Below are 21750 nucleotides of genomic sequence, written 5' to 3' on the forward strand. Positions count from 1 at the left end.
CTTGGTATAAAATGGCTTCCATATTTAAATTGTTATTATTTCTTTCACATAATAAAATTATTATTTAATTTACATTTGTATTAACGTTGTAGTATAAGTCACAATTTGAAGTTGTGTAAGTCACAAAATAAAATATTTGCTGTGTATACTTATACTGTTAAGTGTAAAAAAATAATATAATCTATGTCTTACATTTCAAAAGATATCACATCATGATCCATGTAATTGTACTAGTAGTAGTAGAGCAGATTTTCAGAATAGTTTATGTTGGTGCAGAACTACCTGTCTTTTTTCATGTAGTGTAAGTCACAATCAGTTTTTTTCTTATAATATCCTTCATATGTTATATTAACCATTTCTATCCATATGGGAAAAAAGTACACTTTTGATGAATAGTTTAAGACCTTGAAATGAAATTGTAATTAAATGTAACTAGTGGCTTGTGCAGCAAATGCTGTAAACTAAGTTCATTAGACGTTTGAATACAAATTTTTCAGATTTATTTTCAATGAAGAATACCAGACATTTTGAAAGTTATTTGCTTCTATAATAATGAAACACACTCCCTCTGAATATTTTTTTATGCCAAATACTTTTTCTTGAACCTATCCACCTTCAGTTTTTGAGTTTCAATGCGAAAACGCAAGTAACAATGTCAGGATGATCAGTGGATTTTTCATGTGGAATAAAGCAATAGCTATTTCAGGTCGTTGTGGATTGTAGGTGAAAGTTAAAAAGTCAGGTTTGCTATGCTTTCGAACAATAGACATAGCATCTTGGTGTAGCTGCTGCATGTAGAGCTTGAAATGTAGAGGATAAAATCATCTTATCCTGCTAAGAGATCTTGCTGAAATGATCGGGAGACTACAAAATTTTATGTATAATTAATGAAAAATAGTCACATCATGGCATTAACTATAATAATATTTCATTTCTAATGGTAATAATGGTTGACCTGGGTTGCTAGTTGGTATAGCTCTGGCCTCCTATGCTCAAGGTTGCTGATTAGATCCCGGTGCAGGTTGATGGCATTTAAGTGTGTTTAAATGCGATAGGCTTATGTCAGTAGATTTACTGGCATGTAAAAGAACTCCTGCAGGACAAAATTCCGGCACACTGGTGACGCTGACATAACCTCTGCAGTTGTGAGCATTGTTAAATAAACCATAATTTAATTTAATGGTAATAATGTCAAGTTTTGTAGAATTTAATATCCAATACACACACAGCTGTACTCAGAAAATTACACACCGCAGAATCAGACCTGTAAATTATTTTTAGTAAGTCTTGAAGTTTTTAATAACCAATTGAATTTGAACTCTAAATATGTCAGCAATCCTGCCCTTCGTTTAATAGCCTATTGTTTATTGTAATGTGTGTTTTGTTTTATTCTGAAATGCAATTAGTTCTCAAAACTGACGAAAGGTGGATTTTTGAAAATAGCAAAACGTATTATATATCATTCACGTGTTAAATTTTATGTTACCTTGTTAACATGTTTTCGGTCTGCTATCAGCCATCATCAGAACTGGTCGTAAATTTAACACGTGAATGATATATAATACGTTTTCCAAAGTGATATAGTGTTAAAAGTTGTGTAATCAAGATGTATAGTGTAAAATAGGAAAATTATGAAGGAAAACTAATGCTTCACTGAAAGCTACTATTTCTCTGAAATTCCTTTGATGCCAAGCTTCAAAGTGATGGGTCTTTCATTCAAATCCGTTCAGCCGTTTTCCTGTAATTTCCATTACCAGTTCAAATTATATATATATATATATATATATAGATTTGTGTAGTTCCATTTTCAGTTCCTTGAAGTGTGTCCAATATCTTCTAAGTCACACATGGAATTAACCATTTAGCTTGAATGGAATTTTTACCTTTATCGTTAAATTATTTATTATTTTCTGGGGAAACATGTTGTCTCCGCTGAGAATTTCAGAAAATAAGACCCAGCAGAATAACGAAGTTCGTTACTGTGATCTTCTGGTCTTAATTCTAGTTTATGGGGTGCTTTATAAAGGACCATTTGTGCTCCAGTAGCAGTTTACACCTTTATTTAGGAGACGAAGGAAAGAAGAAGAAGAAGAAGAAGAAGAAAAAGAAGAATTAGGAATTCTCTACTGAATGTGGTTTTGAAGTAACATTCTATACAGTGCACTTAGGGAGAAGATTTTTGTTTTGTTGCTCTTCATTTGTTTTGAAATGAACAATCTCATTGCTCAAAAATTCTTCCAAGTCATCTTTGTAACATTCTTGCAGTGTTCTAGCACATTTCAAGATTTCAATGTTGTCTCATCCTGCAAATTACTTAGGAATTCAATTTTGTTTTAAAATTCTTTCAGTGATTTTTTTCATTTCTGAAATTCAGAGCTCAGTCTGTCTACAACACCAGAAATGTCTTTTTCTAATGGCCAATGTTGAAGGATGATTTCATTTTGTCGCCTAGGAGTCCAGTAGAGTGCATTGATGATTTCTATTTCTTGGAGGTGTTTATCGAGCCTGAAGCAGTGTAGTAGGTTGTTGCTGTCCAATTTGCTGTTGTTACTTTGCATGTAATTTTTGGTGATTAATAATTCATTATGTAAAGCAGTGATAAAACAGCAAAAAACTGGATTCCAAGAGGAAAGGTTAAAAATTATAAACCATTTTGGAATAAAAGTCTAGAAACTTCAAAATCAGTGACACAACAAGAGATAAAGCAGAAAGAAAAAAACAAATGCACTATAGATGTCCAAGACTGGAGAAAAAAGTCAGTGAAATTGAAGAAAGAAATTAACACAGCTAAAAGAGAAAATTTCAATAATTTCATGAATATGGTTTACAGAACTGAATGTAAACAGCATTATATAAAATAATCATTGCTATACAACAATAAAATCTACATGGACAACAGAACCATAGCAAACTCTTTGAACTCCTTTTACACTGATCATCTTAAAGTACCTAAATCTGCTAAAAGAAAACAATGCAGTGAAGAAAACATATAACTAAAAAACAAGGAGTCTGCCAAGAGAGAAGGAAAAAATGACTTTCGAAGCGTGTTTCATTATCTCAGAATTGACAGTAGAAATCAATATATTAAAGAAGAGAAAATCACCAGGGCCTGATAAAATATATCCAGAATTTCTTAAACACCTCGGTCCCAAAGCACAAACAAAACTGTTATAATTCTATAATCATATCTGGAGGGTTCGATACCTAATGACTGGAAGAAAGTCATTATAATACCTATTTTGAAGAAAAATAAACTAGCTAAAGATGTATAAATCTATAGACCAATTTCATTAACAAGCATAATAGCAAAAGCAATAGAGAGGTTGATCTCCAATAGACTCCAATGGTATTTGGAATCTAAAAATCTTATATCACTTCGACAATCTGGATTTCAAGAATTACATTCAACAAACAAACAAATTCTTATTTCCAATGAAGATATAAAACACTCTTTCAATAACAAACACGAAGTACTAGCAGTCTACATTGATTTCCAAGCAGTCTAGAGACAAAATCTTTTAAACAAACTACACTGATGTTTGTGAAAATTGCAACACCATGTGACTGAAATGAAATTGATACCACAGATTAGGTATATGACAATACACAAAATTACAGAACTGTGCCTGATCTGTGACCCTGAGATTTCAGTATGGTGTGAAGCATCCATGCACTACAATCAGAGCCTCTTAAGTATTGTGGCATGGAATCAAAGAGAGCCTGGATATATTCCTGAGGAATCTCCCTCCACACAGTTTGTATGAGAGTCCACAAAGCGTCAAGAGTGGGTACTGGAGGACCATGACGAACAAGTTGCTGACAAACCATATCCCAAACATATTCAAATGGTGGCATGTCCAGCAAACGTGCAAGCCAGGAAAGTAGTGATACCCGTTGTTCTTTGAAGTAGGCTTGCACAATCCTCGCCACATGTGGCCGGGCATTGTCCTGCTGAATAAGACATGGAGTTGCCTGAAGGAGGGGCAGTACCTCGGGCTCTGAAACCTCCCTAATGTAGCAGTTGTTGTTCAGATTGCCCTGAATACGCAGGAGTCTAGATTGCATATTGTATCCAGTTGCACCCCAAACCATCACACTAGGCATTTGTCCGCTATGGCGCTCAACAATGCAGGCTCTCAGATTGTGTTCACTACAGTAGCGTCTTAACACGTATGCAGCCATCATTGTAGGACAAGTTGAAGCGCGACTCGTCCGAAAACACTACATTTTGTCACTCAGCATGCCAGTGACAGCATTCACGTTCCCATTGCAGTCTGAGGTGTGGTGGTTTCTGGACAATGGAAGCCACTAGTCCAGCCCTCAAAAACAGCGACGAACTGTTCATGTAGACATGTCCACACCCGTCCAACATCGACTCAATACTGTGGATGAAGCTGTATGGTCTGTCATGGCCATGCGGACAAGATGCCGGTCATCTTATGTTGTGATCTCATTACATGGTCCAGTACCCCCTCGACTCTGCGTACAACCCTCTTCTGTCACTGGTTCCACACATGCATCACTGTCATAGCAGCATGCCTTGTATGAGCTGAAATGTCACGGTATGACAAACCTGCACCTGCTTCCCGGAGACCAACTATTCTGCCCTATTCGAACTCACTCACATGCTGATATTACGCTCTTCCACGTCAACGAGGCATACCTGCACTAGGTTTCACGTTTCCACTTCGTTTGGAAGCTCTGCACTGACTGAGCAAGGCATAACACTGACCTTGCTGGTGACGCAAGAGACGTCACTGTTAGGCCTATGTGTACGCCATCTCTCTGGAAACGTAATTGATTATTGATAGTACACTATTCTACACATCTCCAGAGTTTGGAGTCGTTCGGGCCATTCATTCTGGGTGTTGCACTTTTCACAAACAGTAGTGTGTGTAAATTGAGAGTGAAAAGTAATATGTTTAGTTGGATTTCACAATTTGTAACACAACATTTTAGTACCACAAAATATAACAATGTTACTTCTGAATTTAAACAATCACATAAAGGTTTACTACAAGGTAAAGTACTCATACAATCTTGTTCAGTATCTACATTATGACCTTCCTCAAGTTCTAGGAAAAGCTATCATGAAAGTGGCTTTCTTTCTTGATGATTTAGTCATGTGGACTTCCAAACCACGAAACAAACTGAACAATAGTGAAGCATACCCAAAATGCTTTAATACTACTAAACAGTTGGTGTAAAGAAAACTTAATGAACATTAATTTCGAAAATACCTCTGATTGAGATTCTAGCTGATATATACATCTATTATCAGGCAGTATATCTCACTTGACGATATATGTCAGAGGAAGAACAATTGTTTGTATATATCTGAAGTCTGATTAGTATAATGTGTAATTAGTGATGTATGCAATGGAGGGGAAAGGAACTAGCCACTCTACGCTCTACCCCATTATCTCCTGGCTTAGTTGCCTCATGAGTGATACCTTATTGGAGTCACTTGTGAGGTTCAAACCTGTTTTCAGGCAGTTGATTAACAGCAAAGTCGAAAAAATAAAATATGAACTCTTTGCTGTCACAAAAAAAAAAAATCCGAAAATATAACATTCAATTTTAGTAATTCTGAATTAACAATTCAAATTAAACCAAGTATATTTGATAAGTTAACTTAGAAGCCACATATGGAATATGTCACGAACAAAGCAGGAAAACGAGTTTTTCTTCTGAAAATATTGTGTGGGGAAAAAATGGAACTGTTCAAGGGATACACTAAACATCATACATAATACTTATATCAAACCAGTTACAGTATAAAATTTAGTGGCGAAACCTTAATCATAACATCTAATCTCAGTTCTCAGATTGACAACAGGAGCTGTTAAAATGAAACCAATCAGTGCCATATAAATCATAACTCAAAGTAAAAATATACAAGAAGAATTGCAAGAACAAACATTAATTAAGTATGATAAATTAATAAAACTACTAGTTAACAACTGGAAGAATTTGAAATTTGAAAGCAAATTAAAAACACAAAGAAGTTTTATAAATATTATACAAGGTATTAAAGAAAAACTACGGATTCCATATACAAAAGAATATTTATTACAAAGAGAGAAACCCCCTTCAAATATTCCAACTCACTGAAGGAACTACACTGCCCGATCTACTGCAGTTCACTATTGAAGCCCCTGTGGCTTCTTGGAATTTGTTTAGCTCCTGCAGACAGATGCCACCTGTATGTGAATCCCAGAACCATGTCTTCCTGGTCGATCTATAAATGATGCTAGTGAAGGAAAAATGAGTCCGAGGTCCAACACTGAAAGTTATCCAGCAATTCTGCATCAGGTGGTTGAGGGAAATCTCGGAAAAAACCACAACCAGGTAACTTGTCCCAACCAGGATTTGAACCCTGGCCCGTTCGTTTCACAGTCAGGCAAACTAATTGTTACTCCACAGCAGTGGGTTTCTGTCCAGTTAGTATTGAGATTATAGCAGGTATCACGACTCTCTGACCAGCATGACCAGCGTGATCCTGGAAGCTCTTTTACAGAAACTGCACTATTTAATTTGGTTGCAAAATGCTCCAGTGTCTAATTGAGGCAGTGTGAATTTGTTACAATAAAATGAAAAATGAAATCGCTACAGGACAACACATTGCTGCATAAGACCCCGCTAAATTAAGGGAGTGTGCCTTCACACGGAATAGGCTGTACACACCAAGAGCTTTAATTCGTTTAATTCTAATCTGCAGACCATAGTATGTCCTTCCATATTGCTTGCATTGTGATATGATTGACCCCTTCATAATTCAATGTCCAAATCAGGTATATTTCTGGCAAAACAGATATACACTTTTCACATGTTTGAAAAGAAGATATGATGTGTTCTCATATTCCTTTGTTTCCAAGTAAATATTTAGTTTTGTTTATTAAATTAATGCATTGAATTTAATGTTATTCATTTTATTTAAAATAAATGTGTACTTAAAATTTGTCTCGTATTTCGAATAAGAGTTTTGTTATTCTATTGTTACAGAATTTTTGCCAGAAGTCAAAGAATTTGTGGGTGTTGGATCAACAAGACCACGCTTCAGAAAAAGAGACAAAGTTCTCTTTTATGGTCGCAAGATGCTGAGAAAGGTGCGCACTGGAATATATACATTACTTCTTTAGCTCTAAGGATATTTAGTAATTACATTCTCTGTATTGTCTTTCCTTTTTTCTAGAAGTTTAATTACATGTAAATCTGCTAGCTTGCAGAATACTTATTTTTATGAAGGAAATGCAATGAAGATCAAATATTTCTAGGAATATGACAGACAAGTTGGAGTGATTTAGAGAAAACTGTAAAAAAAAAAAAAAAAAAAAAAAAAAAATATAGTAATATATATAGAAAACTACGAGGTTAGCTGCCTTTAATTGCCATAAGACACTCGTAATATAATCAGTGTTATGAAAAAAATATTAGTATAACTTAACATTTGAAAAAATGTAGGTATGTTATTTTTTCCTGCCCCTTTTTCTCGGACTTACACCTAACACTCTTGGAAAAGCTTCCCTTTTTATTTACATTTAAAAATTAAATTATCAAAATTATTAATTCACAGACAAGCGATAAATACAATTTCATACAATAAGGACTAAGTACTTGATTGTTGTTATAGATTTAAAATTCCCAGAAACTCTACTTAAAATTTTGAAATGATTCCTCTTGCACCAAAAATAATCCAGTCACTTCAGTTTCCCCAGTGATATCATATATTTGTATGGAAATATTCAAACGTGGGTTCATGTATATGTTGTTTTTCCTCATTTACAAGTTGAGGTTGATCAGCTTTGTCTCGAATTATAATGATAACATTATTTGTTTCTTCTGCCTATGGCAATAATGTTGACAACTTCCATTTTCAGTAGTACAAAATACTTCTTGGTGAACTTCATAGCAATCTGAGAGAGCCTACACAAGTACCTCACGAATTGAATTCCATAACATCATTCCATTTTGGCAGTGACCTAGGATGTGAGACAGAGTTTCAATCTCAGTAAAGTTCTGCCTGGGTATTACCATCCTGAGATCAGCCAGGAATTGCTCTGATGTTAACAACTTGACCGACCATTTTTATTGCTTCCTTCCATACTGAAATGGACAGGCTACCTCTTGGAATAACTCTTCTTGGGTTCTCATCTTGGGTTCTCAGTTGAGAACCCGAGAAGAGTTATTGTTATTCCATATCCAATGCTGGAAAAGCCTCAAGTCCTACAAGACTATCTCCTCTTTTTATCCATTTATTGGCTAGTGTGTATTGTTGGAATAAAGGGACTCCTTTCCCTTTATGTTTCAGGTTGCACCAGTTATGATATTTGTTAGTCCTTAAAATTTCCCTTAATGTTTTTCCATTGTTGTGAATTAATCGGTTTTTAAGTTAAAATTCTTGAATTTCAAGTTTGCTAAGACATCTGGTAGTTTGTGAATGCAGGTTTATCACTGAGTTTACTTGGAATTATGGATTATCTCGTTTATAATAGAATTGTACAATTATAGACACGTTGAGTAAATGTTTCTTAAAAAATTCTTTGATGTTTTGAGTTAAGGTAACAAGTTTATGAGCTGTAGACATGTTTGGGCAGAAACTGGCTTGTTCTGGGGCTAGAGATGCTGGATTCAAGCAGTTCATGACTATTCCATGGTTTTGGCTGTTTTTGATGTTAGGTGATTTGTCTGAAATTGTAAATGTCTTTTGAGGTTTGTTAGGTTTTGGTATAGGAATTTTAGCCTTGTCCATTGCTGTTGAATATTTTCCTCTTTTATCCAGATGTTATTCAAATGCTTAGTAAAAAAAGTTCTTACCTTTGGTCCAAGATGCTTAACAAACTCTGAGAACACTTTGTAAGATCTTGGTTGTTTAGTTGTTTTTATTTTTTTAATTGTTTCATTCAAATTTTTTATGTTTAATTGGTTGTCAAAGATGTGCTCATTCAGTGATTGTTATTTATATTCATGTCATTGTATTTGTTTTTTAAATTTTGTATCTGACTTTTTAGTAATTTTAGTTAGAATATGTGCAGAGATTAGGTGAGTGCAGAAGCTTTTGGCTATTCTTTATCTTCTGTTTGTCCTTTCCCATACTGGGCTTTTGTTTGAATTATTCCGGCCATTGATTGATTTAACGAATTCATGAAGTTAATGTGTGATCCATTTGTAGCTCGTGGTCATCAGGAAGTTAATGTAGCTCTCTTTTCTTCTTTCATTGATTTCAAATGTCAATTGTGGTGCTTTTTTACACTATTGCAACACCTTTTCTGCTTCTGCTTCTTGACGTAAATTGTCACGTTCTTGGTTTAATTAATTTAATTGTTTGTATTTAGATGATTTACCACTTGGTATGTTTTTCTGTATACTTACATATATTGCCTCTTCAGTTCTTAATGGTTCTATCACCATTTTTAAAACAAACTGAGTTAACTATAGAATGTAATTCTTACTGTAATAAAGTTTCTGTATCTATCATAATATGCTGAGAATTGTCAACAGTAAGACAAAAATCAACAATTATTTTTTGTTCTAACTCCATAAGTGTGGTGTTATTCAGGTCTTTTTAGTTCTATGGCCATAAGCCAATCAAAATGCTAGAATCACACAATGTGACTGAACCAACAATATGGCTACCATGGAAGAAGAAATTCTGAATTTAGAAGATGATGATAATCATTTAAATCTGTAAGTAAATAGTAAAATAAAAAATATTTGTGTTTATGTGCATGTTTTGTACTTTTAATAAGTATTTATATTAATTTTACAGTACCTGTTAACTTATGACTTTATTGCAATGAAGTTGATGATGTATAATCTATTGTTTCATGGTGTCAATAATTGTAATGTAAACTTCATATAACGTATTTCATAAGGTAGCTTACAGTGGTACAGTATATTATAATATGTCCTGTCCACTGTTTCAGCTTTCAGTGAAGTTATATTTAAAATATTAAAACTTGTACTTACATAATCTGCTTGCCATTTATTATCATCCACCTTTTTGAATGTTCTCTTTTTCTATATTGTTAACAGAGAAACAACATCTCGCTCAAGAAAAAGGAATGGGGCTTCTTCTAGTTGGAAGAAAAATATGGCACTTTTACTGTTTATGAATGGAAACAGACAAGTAGAATCCATTGAACAGAAATTTTCAGAGTCAGATCACAGCTTAGTGCAGGAGATAGATGCTGTGCACAGTATCATAGAAAGAAAACAGTGATTCACAGAAATTTACAATGCATCAAAACCAAGAATGTTTATTTAATGGTACATGAAATGAAATGTCAAGACTTCAACTATCAACATTCAACAGTTAACATGAAATTTTTCAACTTCCCCTTTGTGAAGGTGAAGCATATTCTGTACACACAGGAAAACATACTACAACTTCAAAGTAGATTAGGTTTTGATTCAGAGTTAATTTTGGTAAAATTAGTAAAATACATAAAAATAAGGGCATCAGCTATGTCACACAATCGTGAAAAGATCTTGAAAAGTATATCTGTGGCAGCTCGAATAAAAGAGACTGTTAAAGTATCAGAAGAAAAGAAAAAAAGATATAAAATCATTGTTACAATACATACCTGCAATTGTGTTGATTATTATAAGAAAACTGTTTTGAATCATGTTTGTAAAAGAGAGAAAAAAATAAATTGGAGATACACACTTTATGAATGTTACAAATTTCTATTTCTTTTCACTTTTGAGTTCTATCTCCAACACAAATTATGCTCCCCTATTACTATGTTGCAATATTTATTCGTTTTTATTGTTTGATTATAAGTGCTTTACAAAATATATCTTAGTTACATACTTAGTTTATTAAAACCTATTACAATATTCCATAATTAACTCATCAAACGTCAATTCACATTTTTTCAGTTGTTCAAGTAGTGGGGATAGAACCATTAAGAACTGAAGCAATAATATATCTCGTTAGAGTATTCTATGATACAATGGTTTCTGACATGTTATTTTATTTCCTGTTCTATTTAAGTTTATGCCAGTTTGCATATTTGAAGTTCCATGTTTTCCTCGGGTTGTTTGGTGGTTCACGTCTTGGAGCTTTCACTGTTATTATAACTGCTTGATGATCACTGCCCATATCTTTTATTGTTGCTCTCTGTTCGTTGCAAGTGCAGATGCAACCATTACAATGTCTGGATAGATTGAGCTTTCAGAGTAGTGGAGAAATGTAGGTTTGTCTCCTGGCTGATACACCAATTCCACATTGTTTGTAAGCCCCATCTTTCATAACAGAATAAGCTAATCACTTCCATCTGGACAGTCATTTATGTTTAAATTTGAGATTTCGCCCATTTACTTGAGTGTTTTGAAACTGGAAATTAATACGAGGCGCATCCATAAAGTAACTTTCCCACTCGTCCCACAGCTAGCAAACCATATGTTGCGCGAAGCGATTGCATGTACATGATAATGTCCTGGCATGGCGCATGCGCTAGCGGAACTTTCCGAGTGCTCTCAGTAGCTTCGTTGCATTGGTTGAAGATTGACACTCCTATTCTAGCTCCTGCCACGTGTGAAGTGCGATCAGTGATAAAATTTTTTTGAATGCATAGGACATAGTGCCGATTGAAATTTATCGTCAGCTGTGCCAGATCTATAGGCCTAACGTCATAAGCAAGCAGATTGTGCATTGCTGCTGTAGACAATTTTCAGCAGAACGCCAAAATGTGCATGACGAGGAACGCAGTGGGAGGCGAACCATCATCACAGACGACCTTGTGGGGCAACTCACCATCTGCTTGCTCATGACATTAGGCCCATAGACCTGGCACAGTTGACGATAAATTTCATTTGGCGCTGTGCCCTGTGCATTCAAAAACTTTATCACTGATCGCACTTCACACGCAGCGGGAGCTGGAATAGGAGCGTCCATCTTCAACCAATGCAACGAAGCTACTGAGAACACTCGGTAAGTTCTGCTAGTGTATGCGCCATGCCAGGACATTACTCTATCATGTACACACAGTCGCTTTGGGCAACATTTGCTAGCTGTGGGATGAGTGGGAAAGTTACTTTATGGACGTGCCTCGTATATTTGATCTGATACTCGGAGATTATTTCGTATGTCAAATCTTCCAGCATTACTTGAATTAAAGAAACAACATATTATTCTTTACTGATGGAGGTAGACATGAAGAAATTCATGTCAGACCATAATTTTTTTCTACATTGGCTGGATCGAGCTGAATCAAGAACTAGGACTGGTTGGATGTGTACTTAAGGCGACTTCATAATTTTCTTGAATGTCTGCATTATGTGATTACTCTCTAAATATATTACAGTGAAAAGATCAATGTTCGCGTAGGCTTCTGCGGCTGGTGTACATGGTCTGTGGATAAGCTTCGGGGCTTCTACCGTGTTGTCTTGGTGTTGGTGGCTGACGTTTCGACTGCTGTGTTGTGGCCATCTTCAGAGCAGTTGGATAAGGAAATAGTCTGCGAGCTCGTATATATATAGTAGTCTCGATGGGGGGAGTTCTCTATATATATATATATATATATATATATATATATATGTAATTTCCTGTTTTCAACAATAAAACTGATGAACAATTAAGTCTACTGTCTTTTTTTTTTTATTTTCTATTATGTAAAGGAGAGGTTCAAACATTAGCACCACAGCCCAAGGCTCATTGTGCCTTGCTACTTCTTTATTTAGTAATAATTGAATCTAATTGGCTGAATTCTTTGTAGATATTGTGACTCAACTATGTGGTGCAATCTGCCAGTTAAGTCATGTAGGTTCAAGAGTCCGATAATTTTAACTATCCATTCTGGTACATTTTTGAAAGTAATTTAATTAATGTTACTCATACTTCAACTTGAATCAGAGACAATATTCTCGAGATTGTTCAAAAAGTCACTGTACACAGCATGTAATATTGTAGTAATGTAATAAATAATACAGAAATTTTGAATCGACTTTGAATGAAATGGAATTGATAAACCACATGACAGTATTTGGTTGTCTGTTAATGATTTCCCTGCATTGCATGCTCAGCTTCCTTTCCGAGAACTGTTTCCAGGTGCTTAATCGAAGGAGGTTAAATATCTCAACTAACTTTTCGGACTTAGTTCGGTATGGTTTCAGAACCTCCAGTTACACATAGCAAAGTTTTGGGAAACTGGCAGCATTCTGGTTGCTTACTGTCCTTGTAGACCATCCACAGCAGACGAGATCGTGGATGATTTCCAGAAGAGTACTTAGAAATCCATAAAAGTTCGTGAGACAGCTATCACAACAAACTAATTCGTCGAAGAATACAATACATAATATTCTGAAAAAGAAGTTTCATTTCTGTCCTTACATAGTGTCTATTGTGCATCAGCTGAAAGACACAGACCACGAGGCCCATGTTTGATATAGCAGGTTTCAGAACTTCCTGTTTTAAGGAGAGAACTTTCTTCACAGATGAGGAATCGTTTCACCTGCCCAGGTACATCAACAGCCATAACACTGAAAATCCGCACGAATTTAAGGAAGTCCCTTTACATGACCAGAAGATGTGCCCTTACTCATAAGCACATTATTGAGCCCATTTTCTTTACTGAAATCATTAACTCAGAACAGTTCTGTGACTAGATGATATACTCATTCATATCCCAACTCATGAAATGTGAAATACAAGAAGGATGGTTCCATTAAGACACTGCAACTGCTTGCACATCACTACATCATCGGAGAACTTGTTAAATTGTATCATCTCTGAAGGACTGGCCTAGATGGTCATCGGATCTGACATCTCCTGACTCTTTTCTGAGGGAAGCACTGAAGGGAAAGATGTTCACAGCTAGAATTAATACATATAGTGCATTTTAAAAGTCACGTATATTTTCTGTTACAGCTAAATGGAAATGTTTTTCGAAAAACACTTGGACACGTCAAATAGTATATTTTAAAAGAACTTTTTCACAAAAACAAACCATTCTTCATGTCATTGTTGTGCAAGTTGTGATGTCATCGGAAACATTTTTAAATGACAGCCTGTATTTTTCTGTGTACCATCTGAAAGATTTTATTATTCTCCATGGTTACACAAGCTATCAATTGTTTTATACAACAATCATTGCTATAGTAACAAAATAAATAGTTAACCTTTAGTTGGTGTTGCATTTTCCTACCTTTTAACTGGTGGTGGCGGTATGCTGTACCTCTCGCGGTAAACATCTCTATTATTAAATTTTGAACACTCTAAATAACTTCAGAAGACTGAAAAACTGTTTTTTCAAACACCTTAATGTCTTTAAAGTCATTTATAGAAGTATTACACACCACATTAATGACTAAAAGTCATTTACAGTAGTATTACACACCTTATTATGGGTTTATTAGTCTTTTACATTTTTCACACAACTTTTGCACACCTTTTTTGCACACTGTAGGCATATTGGCTTCTGGCAACACAAACACAGGAAAAATGTCTTTCTTTTCAATTTTGGAGGGCAGAGGTAGCAAGCTTTCTTGACCTCCAGACGCTCTGCAGTAGAATTTTCACTGGCACTTGACCCAGAATCCTGTCGTTTCCTCTTGAAAGAAATTACGTGCTCCATGCAGGAACGGAGTTCTGACGAAAGGCTTCTTGACATTTCTAATCTTCTGGTGATATGCGGTATGACCAAAGAATCGACCAGCTTTTTCATGAAGTCAAAACGTGTCAGCTTTTCGTTCTTTTTGTGGCTCTGATGCAATATAAAAGCGTTCACGGTGCTTATGTCCAGTAACATATAAAAGACAGCCACAGGCCCTCTATTTGTGCGCCGATTTGAACTGTATATGGAACATTTCTTATCTATGCTGTCCACTCCTCCTTTTGTCAAATTATATAAAGAAATTATCTCTGGTTTGTTGTTTGTAGGGTCGGTTTCCACACTATGATGCATTGATGAGACTAGTATAACTGCTTTGCCTTTCTTAGGAACATGTGAAAGTAAAGTGATGTCATCCTGGAAGGCGTATATGTCACTACCTACTAGCCTTGATCTATTAGGCAAGAACGAGTTCGGGATTTCCTTTTTGTTCTTTTTTAGAGTTCCGACGTATGTCATACCTCTTTTCTGTAATTCTTCTACTAACTGAATTGAGGAGAACCAATTGTCTGCCGTTACGTTTCTATTAGATTGTTCAATTGGTTTGGCCAGTCTAATTACGGCTGGGGTGGGTATGGCCAGATTTTTCTCTTCCGGACTTAGAGTGTCTCCATCTGAGCCTTTTCCAGTGTACAGGTAGGCATTGTAAAAATAACTAGTTCTTGCATCCGTCATGCACATTACTTTCAGACCATACCTTGCAGGCTTTTTAGGCATGTACACTCTGAACTTGCATCGTCCTCTGAACGGTATAAGCATTTCATCGACTGTTACATAAGCACCTGGATCGTATGATTGCTGACAATTTTCAACAAACAATGAGAACAGTCTTGAAATTGCTGCCGATCGATCAGTCTTCTGTCTTTCTTGTCGCGTTTCTGTATTGTCAAATTGAAGACAACTTAGGACAGTAAGGAACCGTTTCATTGACATAGTAGCGCAGAAAATATCGCGACCAGATCCATCTGTAGAAAATAGGCTTAGTACACTTTCATGAGATGACTTGAAAATTGAAGTGTAAATGATGATGCCCAAAAATGCTTTCATTTCCATATAGTCCATAGCCTCCCATTCAGCACGCCTTTCAGCGATACCAACTCGTGCTTTCTCGAACTTCAAGTTTGTCATTTCAAGAATTTCTCCAATAATTACATCGGTAAATAATAATTTCCACACATCATACGGTTCAGGACTTTCACCAAGATCCCTTGCTGGACCACGTATGATCGGCAATTTCACCACCATATTGTGCCTCCTCGTTCTTACATTTGTAGGTGGAGGTTCCTTACACCACTTGAAACCGTTCTTTCCATAAAAGAACCTTCCACCTACAGGGCCACTATCAGGGGAGTCTGCTTCATCCTCTTGCTCGTCCTCATCGTCTACCTCTTGCTCCGTGTCAGAATCGTGATCTGACTCCTGCACGTAATCTGAATCACCCCCACTGTCCTCCACGGGTTCACTGTCATTCATAGCGTCAACTGTTTCGTTGATAAATTCTTCAAACCTGTAGTCATCAGCCATCATTGACGAGGGTAGAGGTTTTCCTGCCATTTCCTACAATACGATATTCGTAAAATATAAGCCTATGCATTGTAAACGAATATTTCATAAAAATCATAGAATAAAATTACATTAACAGAATACTTACGTAAGTAGTGTTGGCGGTATCGGATACCTCGCGATGAAAAAAATAATTCTTTATATACAACTGAACCACTGTCGCACGTGTATCACTGAGCACTATTAGATAAAGGCTGGCTGAGGAGGTATATGGAAGCACAGCAATAATGGTGATTCATAGCGTCTGCTAGACAAGTTTAAACTTGTCTGCGAGGTATGTCATACCGGCCACACCAACTAAAGGTTAAAATATAAATGTGTTACAGAAGCAAATGTTCAATATTAATTAAATGTTGCCCATTTACAATCTGGCAATGCAGAACAAATTCCTGTTTTAACATTTTCAATGACTGCTGGTAGTATTTCTCTACACTCCACTCGTATTCTTCTTTTCAACTCATCAATTTCAGCAGTTTTGTAATAAATACCTTGGATTTCAAATAACCCCATAGGAAGTAATCAAGAGGGGAAAGATCCAGCAATCTTGCAAACCACTCTACAAATCATCTTCTTCTGACTCGCCTATTAGGAAACACTTCATTCAGATAATGCCATACAGGAGCAGCATAATGAGGAGTAGCCTCATCTTGCTGATACCAGATGGAATCATTAGTTAATAATGGATCCTGGAGGTTTGGTTGAAGAACGACAAGGGCTGGTATTAACTCTTCATGCAAAAATTCTAAATACTGGTCCCCATTAAATGTATCATCAAAAAAGTAGGGGCCCACAAGTCTGCATTCTAGAATCCATGCCCATACATTTACTTCCTGGGGAAATTCCGTGTGAGTTTTTACCATCCAGTGTGGGTTAGTTTCTGACTGGTACCTACAATTTTCTCCATTCAGACAAAATGTAGATTCATCAGAGAAAGCAAGATCTTCATCACAGAGGTTGGTCATTGACTCACAGAATTGCAATCTTCTGTCTCATCTTCCATTAGCTGCTGCAAAGATTGTACTTTATAAGGATGATATTTATTATGATACAGCAGTCTCCAATGAAGATTGTAAATCAATAGGTGAAGAATGTGGATTATCTTTCAAAATGTCTAGCTCCAATTCTTCAGTAGTTTACCTGATCTTTGGACATCACTCACATGTACATTTTGTTTTGTATTTTACTAACAGTAGATTGATAAATAGGAAGTTGATCTGTATGTGTGTAATTAAAAAGTGCACATACTTCATCTCGTGTATGTTTCCTGTCACCATATCCAATCATCATTAAAATCTCAATTCTCTCACTGTCACTTAAGATAGTTATTTTCTGTTAATTCCTACAATTAAACTGCTTCCATAACACCAGAAAATCAAACTATTTATTTTATTAGCATAGCAACGTAAGTTACATAAAACAAATCTTTCAGATGGTATGCAGAAAAATACAGGGTGTAATTTAAAAATGTTTCCGATGACGTGACAACTCACACAACTGTGATATCAAGAATGATTTGTTTTTATGAAAAAGTGTCTTTTAAAATATACAGTTTGACATGTCGGAGTGTTTTTCGAAAAACATTTCCATTTAGCTGTAGCAGAAAATATGCGTGACTTTTGAAACACACTGTATGAGATAGAAATGAAATTATGAATAGGATGAATATGGCATTATCGTAATAGAGGTAGGCAGAGCAGGCTTCAATGAAGCAAAAGTTGGTTGGTGATGACTGTAATACTAATCAGAATATTCATAATTTTAATGCAAGATACAAATCAAATCTACATCTACCAGAACTATCAGCAAACGTATCAGTGGCTTTATTTTCTTTGTGAATATTGAAACTGCTGTCTTAGTTCAGACTGTTGGCGCCAGTAGCTGAGGGGAGCTGTTTCTTTGTTTTGGAATGACACGGTCAACAGAATAATTACAGGAAAGATGAAATGGATGCCAGTGACTTGTACAAATATGAGAACTCATCAGATGTGGCAGTAAACTATAGAGTAGCTTTCTGTATCTTATCCAGGAGCTTCTTATGGAATTTTTTGCCATGTCTCCTTTACGTAGTACTAATAGCTGCCTGCCAAAATTTGATGCCACAGATGGTAAAAGTGAAATGCTTGTAGAGAAATGTGCCTCACCCAGGAACACATTTGCCTAAGTCATGTGTTGTTTGTAAAGAAATTTCCTGTAGTTGAATTCTTGGATATAATAAAATGCTTTCATCTTGAATCTTGTGTAAGTTACATTACTTTTAACACTTAAATACAAATGATTGATAAAATGGCAAACTTATATAATTAACACTACTAAGTTTGCCATTTTATCAATCAAAATACTTTCAATTATTCTCAGATTTTTTTGTGCCTTTCATTTTAGGTAAAGTCAATATCGGGTCAAGTTCATGGAGGTCAAGGCAAGAAACGGAAGATGGTAATGAGATTTGCAAGAAGGCTGCTTCAACTTAAAAAAGATTCAACTCCTGTACAACTTACGGTAAGAAAAATGATAAAATGTGAAATAGAAATTTATAAAGTTTGATCATAGAACAGTTGATAATCTTTATGAAGTTAATTGAATTCTTTGGTTTTGCTTACACAACATGGAATGAATTAATTCATTTTAAAAAATCTAACTTTTAATTTCAAAATATAATAGAGAGACAATAACAGTCATTTGGCTATTACATTGTCGATTTTGCAAAGCTATTTCCTAAACATTGCTTATTGAGGCAGAATCCTGCATATAGGCATGTTCTTTGTCACTGAAGTGGTGACTGAGACAAAGTTGCCCTTTTAGATCATCAGAGTCTAATTAAGCAATAGTAAATTTTAGTAGTACTGGGCATTATCCCTCTGCTTCAAAGGTTAAAGGTGGCTGGGATGTAGTGCTGATCACATCACCTGCATGTAGAAAACTTGAGAGTTCAATCTTTGTATCTCGTGTGTGAACAGCACGAATAGGCACAAGGATGTATTTTTTATCAGAACAGTTTGCTGAAGACTGGAAAAGCGTGAGTTCACTTCCATGTGGAGACTCTTTTGCCATAATTTTCATTATGAATGCATGTGGGGAGTAAAAAGCATAAACTGTACATTTGAGCATTCACTCTGCTTGAGTGCTATGGTCAGTGAAAGAAAGAAGTTAATTTCACTATGCCAATTACGTTTTAATATATTCATATTTGTATATGACGAATTATAAAATTGTTTCAGGTATTGGAACCTCCAGCTGAGTACTTAGAGGAAGATATTACCAGTAAAGATGACCAGAGAGTTCCTCCTGATGCATTATACATGCTGCAGAGTATTAGGTAATTAGAACTGTCTATATTGTACCTTCTTTATGGAAGGAGAAAGTCATAATTTTCTATTACGAGACAAAAAAATCAACTGATTGGGACAGACAGTGAGATTGCAGACAGGCAGGTACAAAAAATACAAACACAAGAAACAGAAATTGATAAATATTGACAAAAAAAACAGATGCAAAGAAATGGTCACAGTGACATACAGATACAGAGAGAGAAAGGGGAAGAAGAAGAGGAGAGACAGAAAGAGGATAGAGAGAGAAAAGGAGAGGAAGAGGAGGGAGAGAGTTGCAAGACAAATAAGGAAACAGAGAGAAAGATGCAGACACAGATACATAGAGAGAGAGAGAGAGAGAGAGAGAGAGAGGAGAGGGGGGGAGGGAGAGAGGAAGGGATATACAGTAAAACCCTGATAAGACGCTGTTCAGGGGACCGCGTGTAAACCGCGTATTAACCAGGACCGCGTATTAGGCGGGTATACTAATTTTGACTTATATACAGTATATATTAGCATTTTTCTTTATTGAAATACATGATTCATGAAAGGTAATACAGTATTACTCCATTATGCAATTACTGTACGTCAAAGACATTTACAGTACTCTACTTAATTCTTTCGAAAAAAGTAGTTTATAGTTGTTTGCCATGTGCGTGAACCCTTGCAATGAATAATCACATTTTCAACACGATTTAAATATGAATTTACACTAACTGACATGCCATCAGAACAAGCACTGATAAATTGTCTTATCACTGTCATCGCCTGTCGTGTGCGAACAGATTGAACTGATTCCTCTTCTTCCTCAACTGTGACATGATTTTCTATGATGTCATCTAAAGCAAGAATATCTGAGGTTACAACACCATGTCTACAGATATGAAATCCTCCAAGTGAATATCGCCCAGCTTTTCGAGCACAGCAACGCAATCTTCATCGTCATCTTCATCATCAGTTATGTTCAGATGGGGGACTACTTTCAGGCAACGAATTATTGGAACCCTATGAATTAAAAAAAAACTGTACTCACCATTTTGTTGTCCAAATCCTTTAACCACGTGACAAACAAATCGCTGGTCATCCATACACGTGTCTGGTTCTTATAAACATGTGGTAGGTTCTTTACACGTTTGAAGCATCGCAGGTTTGCTGATTTTTCCACCACGACCAGAGGCAGCTTTTCAGAGCCATCAACGAACACTGTTACCCTTTTCTTACTTAATTTTCCTCCATGACACTTTTCTCCTTTGAAAACGTATGATTTGTCGGGCATGAGCTTAAAGAATAAATCACATTCGTTCACATTAAAAACATCACAGAGTTAGTATCTTGAAATCAGATTAGGCAGACTTTGCTTGTCCATTCACAAACGTCACTTTCGCTCACAGTTCCTGACTCGCCGGAAATCTGGCGGTAAATAATTCCATGTCGTTGTTTAAATCTGTCAAGCCAACATTGGAAGCAGAAAAGTCGAAGTTTAATTTGGATGTGATTTCGCGCGCCCTCTTTTGAATAATTGGGCCACTTATGGATATGGTTGCACTTCGAGACTGATGAAGCCAGTTGACCAAAATGTTCTCCAAGTCCTCATGTAACCACACTTCGCTTTCCCAGGTTTACATCCTCCCGAAGTCGCAGCTGCAGTGATTGAGTCGCGATTTTTTATTATCGTCCTTAATGTCGATGATGTGATTCCTAATGAATCAGAGAATTGTTTCTGATTAAGAGTAGTCTACTGTTTTCATCGTACTTTCGTAAGATTCCAATTTTTGCGAAACAGAAAACGCTTTTCGTTTAACACTCACAGACACTTCAATACACTAAGGACAACAAATTAACCAGCAATAATTTCTTGAATTTTATTACGGCCGAATGAGGAATGTTTGAGAGAGAGGGTTACCAAGAGGGTGAGATATTGTAACTGTATGTAGGCTTTACGTGCTCGGGTAAAGAGTTGAATAAGAGAGTGTAACAAGAGGATCGGGTATTGTACAGGTTTTAATGCGCAGATAAAGGGTCGAATACATTTCAGGTTAATGGTACCAGTGAGTTCAATGGCAAAAAATGTTTCATTTCTTAAAATACATCGAAAATATTCCACATAAACAGCGTATTATGCGGAACTAGAGTGCAACAAACGGGGTATTTTATAAAGGTGTTATATATGAAATGTACAGGGACTGGACAAAAAAAAAGCGTATTACACGGGATAGCATAATAAGCGGGCGCGTCTTATCGAGGTTTTAAAGTTAGATGTACAGAGA

The 21750-nt window shown here is 35.8% G+C and overlaps 1 protein-coding gene across 10 annotated transcripts in view; it reads left to right on the plus strand.

The window, feature by feature from the left end:
• The window catches only part of sws (patatin like phospholipase domain containing sws), a 414790-nt gene that overhangs the window by 32484 nt on the left and 360556 nt on the right, over positions 1–21750 (plus strand). For all 10 annotated transcript variants that reach the window (XM_069833425.1, XM_069833423.1, XM_069833427.1 and 7 more), the window contains 3 exons: positions 7006–7109; positions 18558–18674; positions 19394–19491. In XM_069833425.1, the coding sequence (XP_069689526.1) occupies positions 7006–7109; positions 18558–18674; positions 19394–19491 (319 nt within the window). The remainder of the gene's footprint in view (positions 1–7005; positions 7110–18557; positions 18675–19393; positions 19492–21750) is intronic.

The sequence above is a fragment of the Periplaneta americana genome, chromosome 8 (genome assembly GCF_040183065.1).
Source record: "Periplaneta americana isolate PAMFEO1 chromosome 8, P.americana_PAMFEO1_priV1, whole genome shotgun sequence".
In the NCBI taxonomy this organism is placed as follows: Eukaryota; Metazoa; Arthropoda; class Insecta; order Blattodea; family Blattidae; genus Periplaneta; species Periplaneta americana.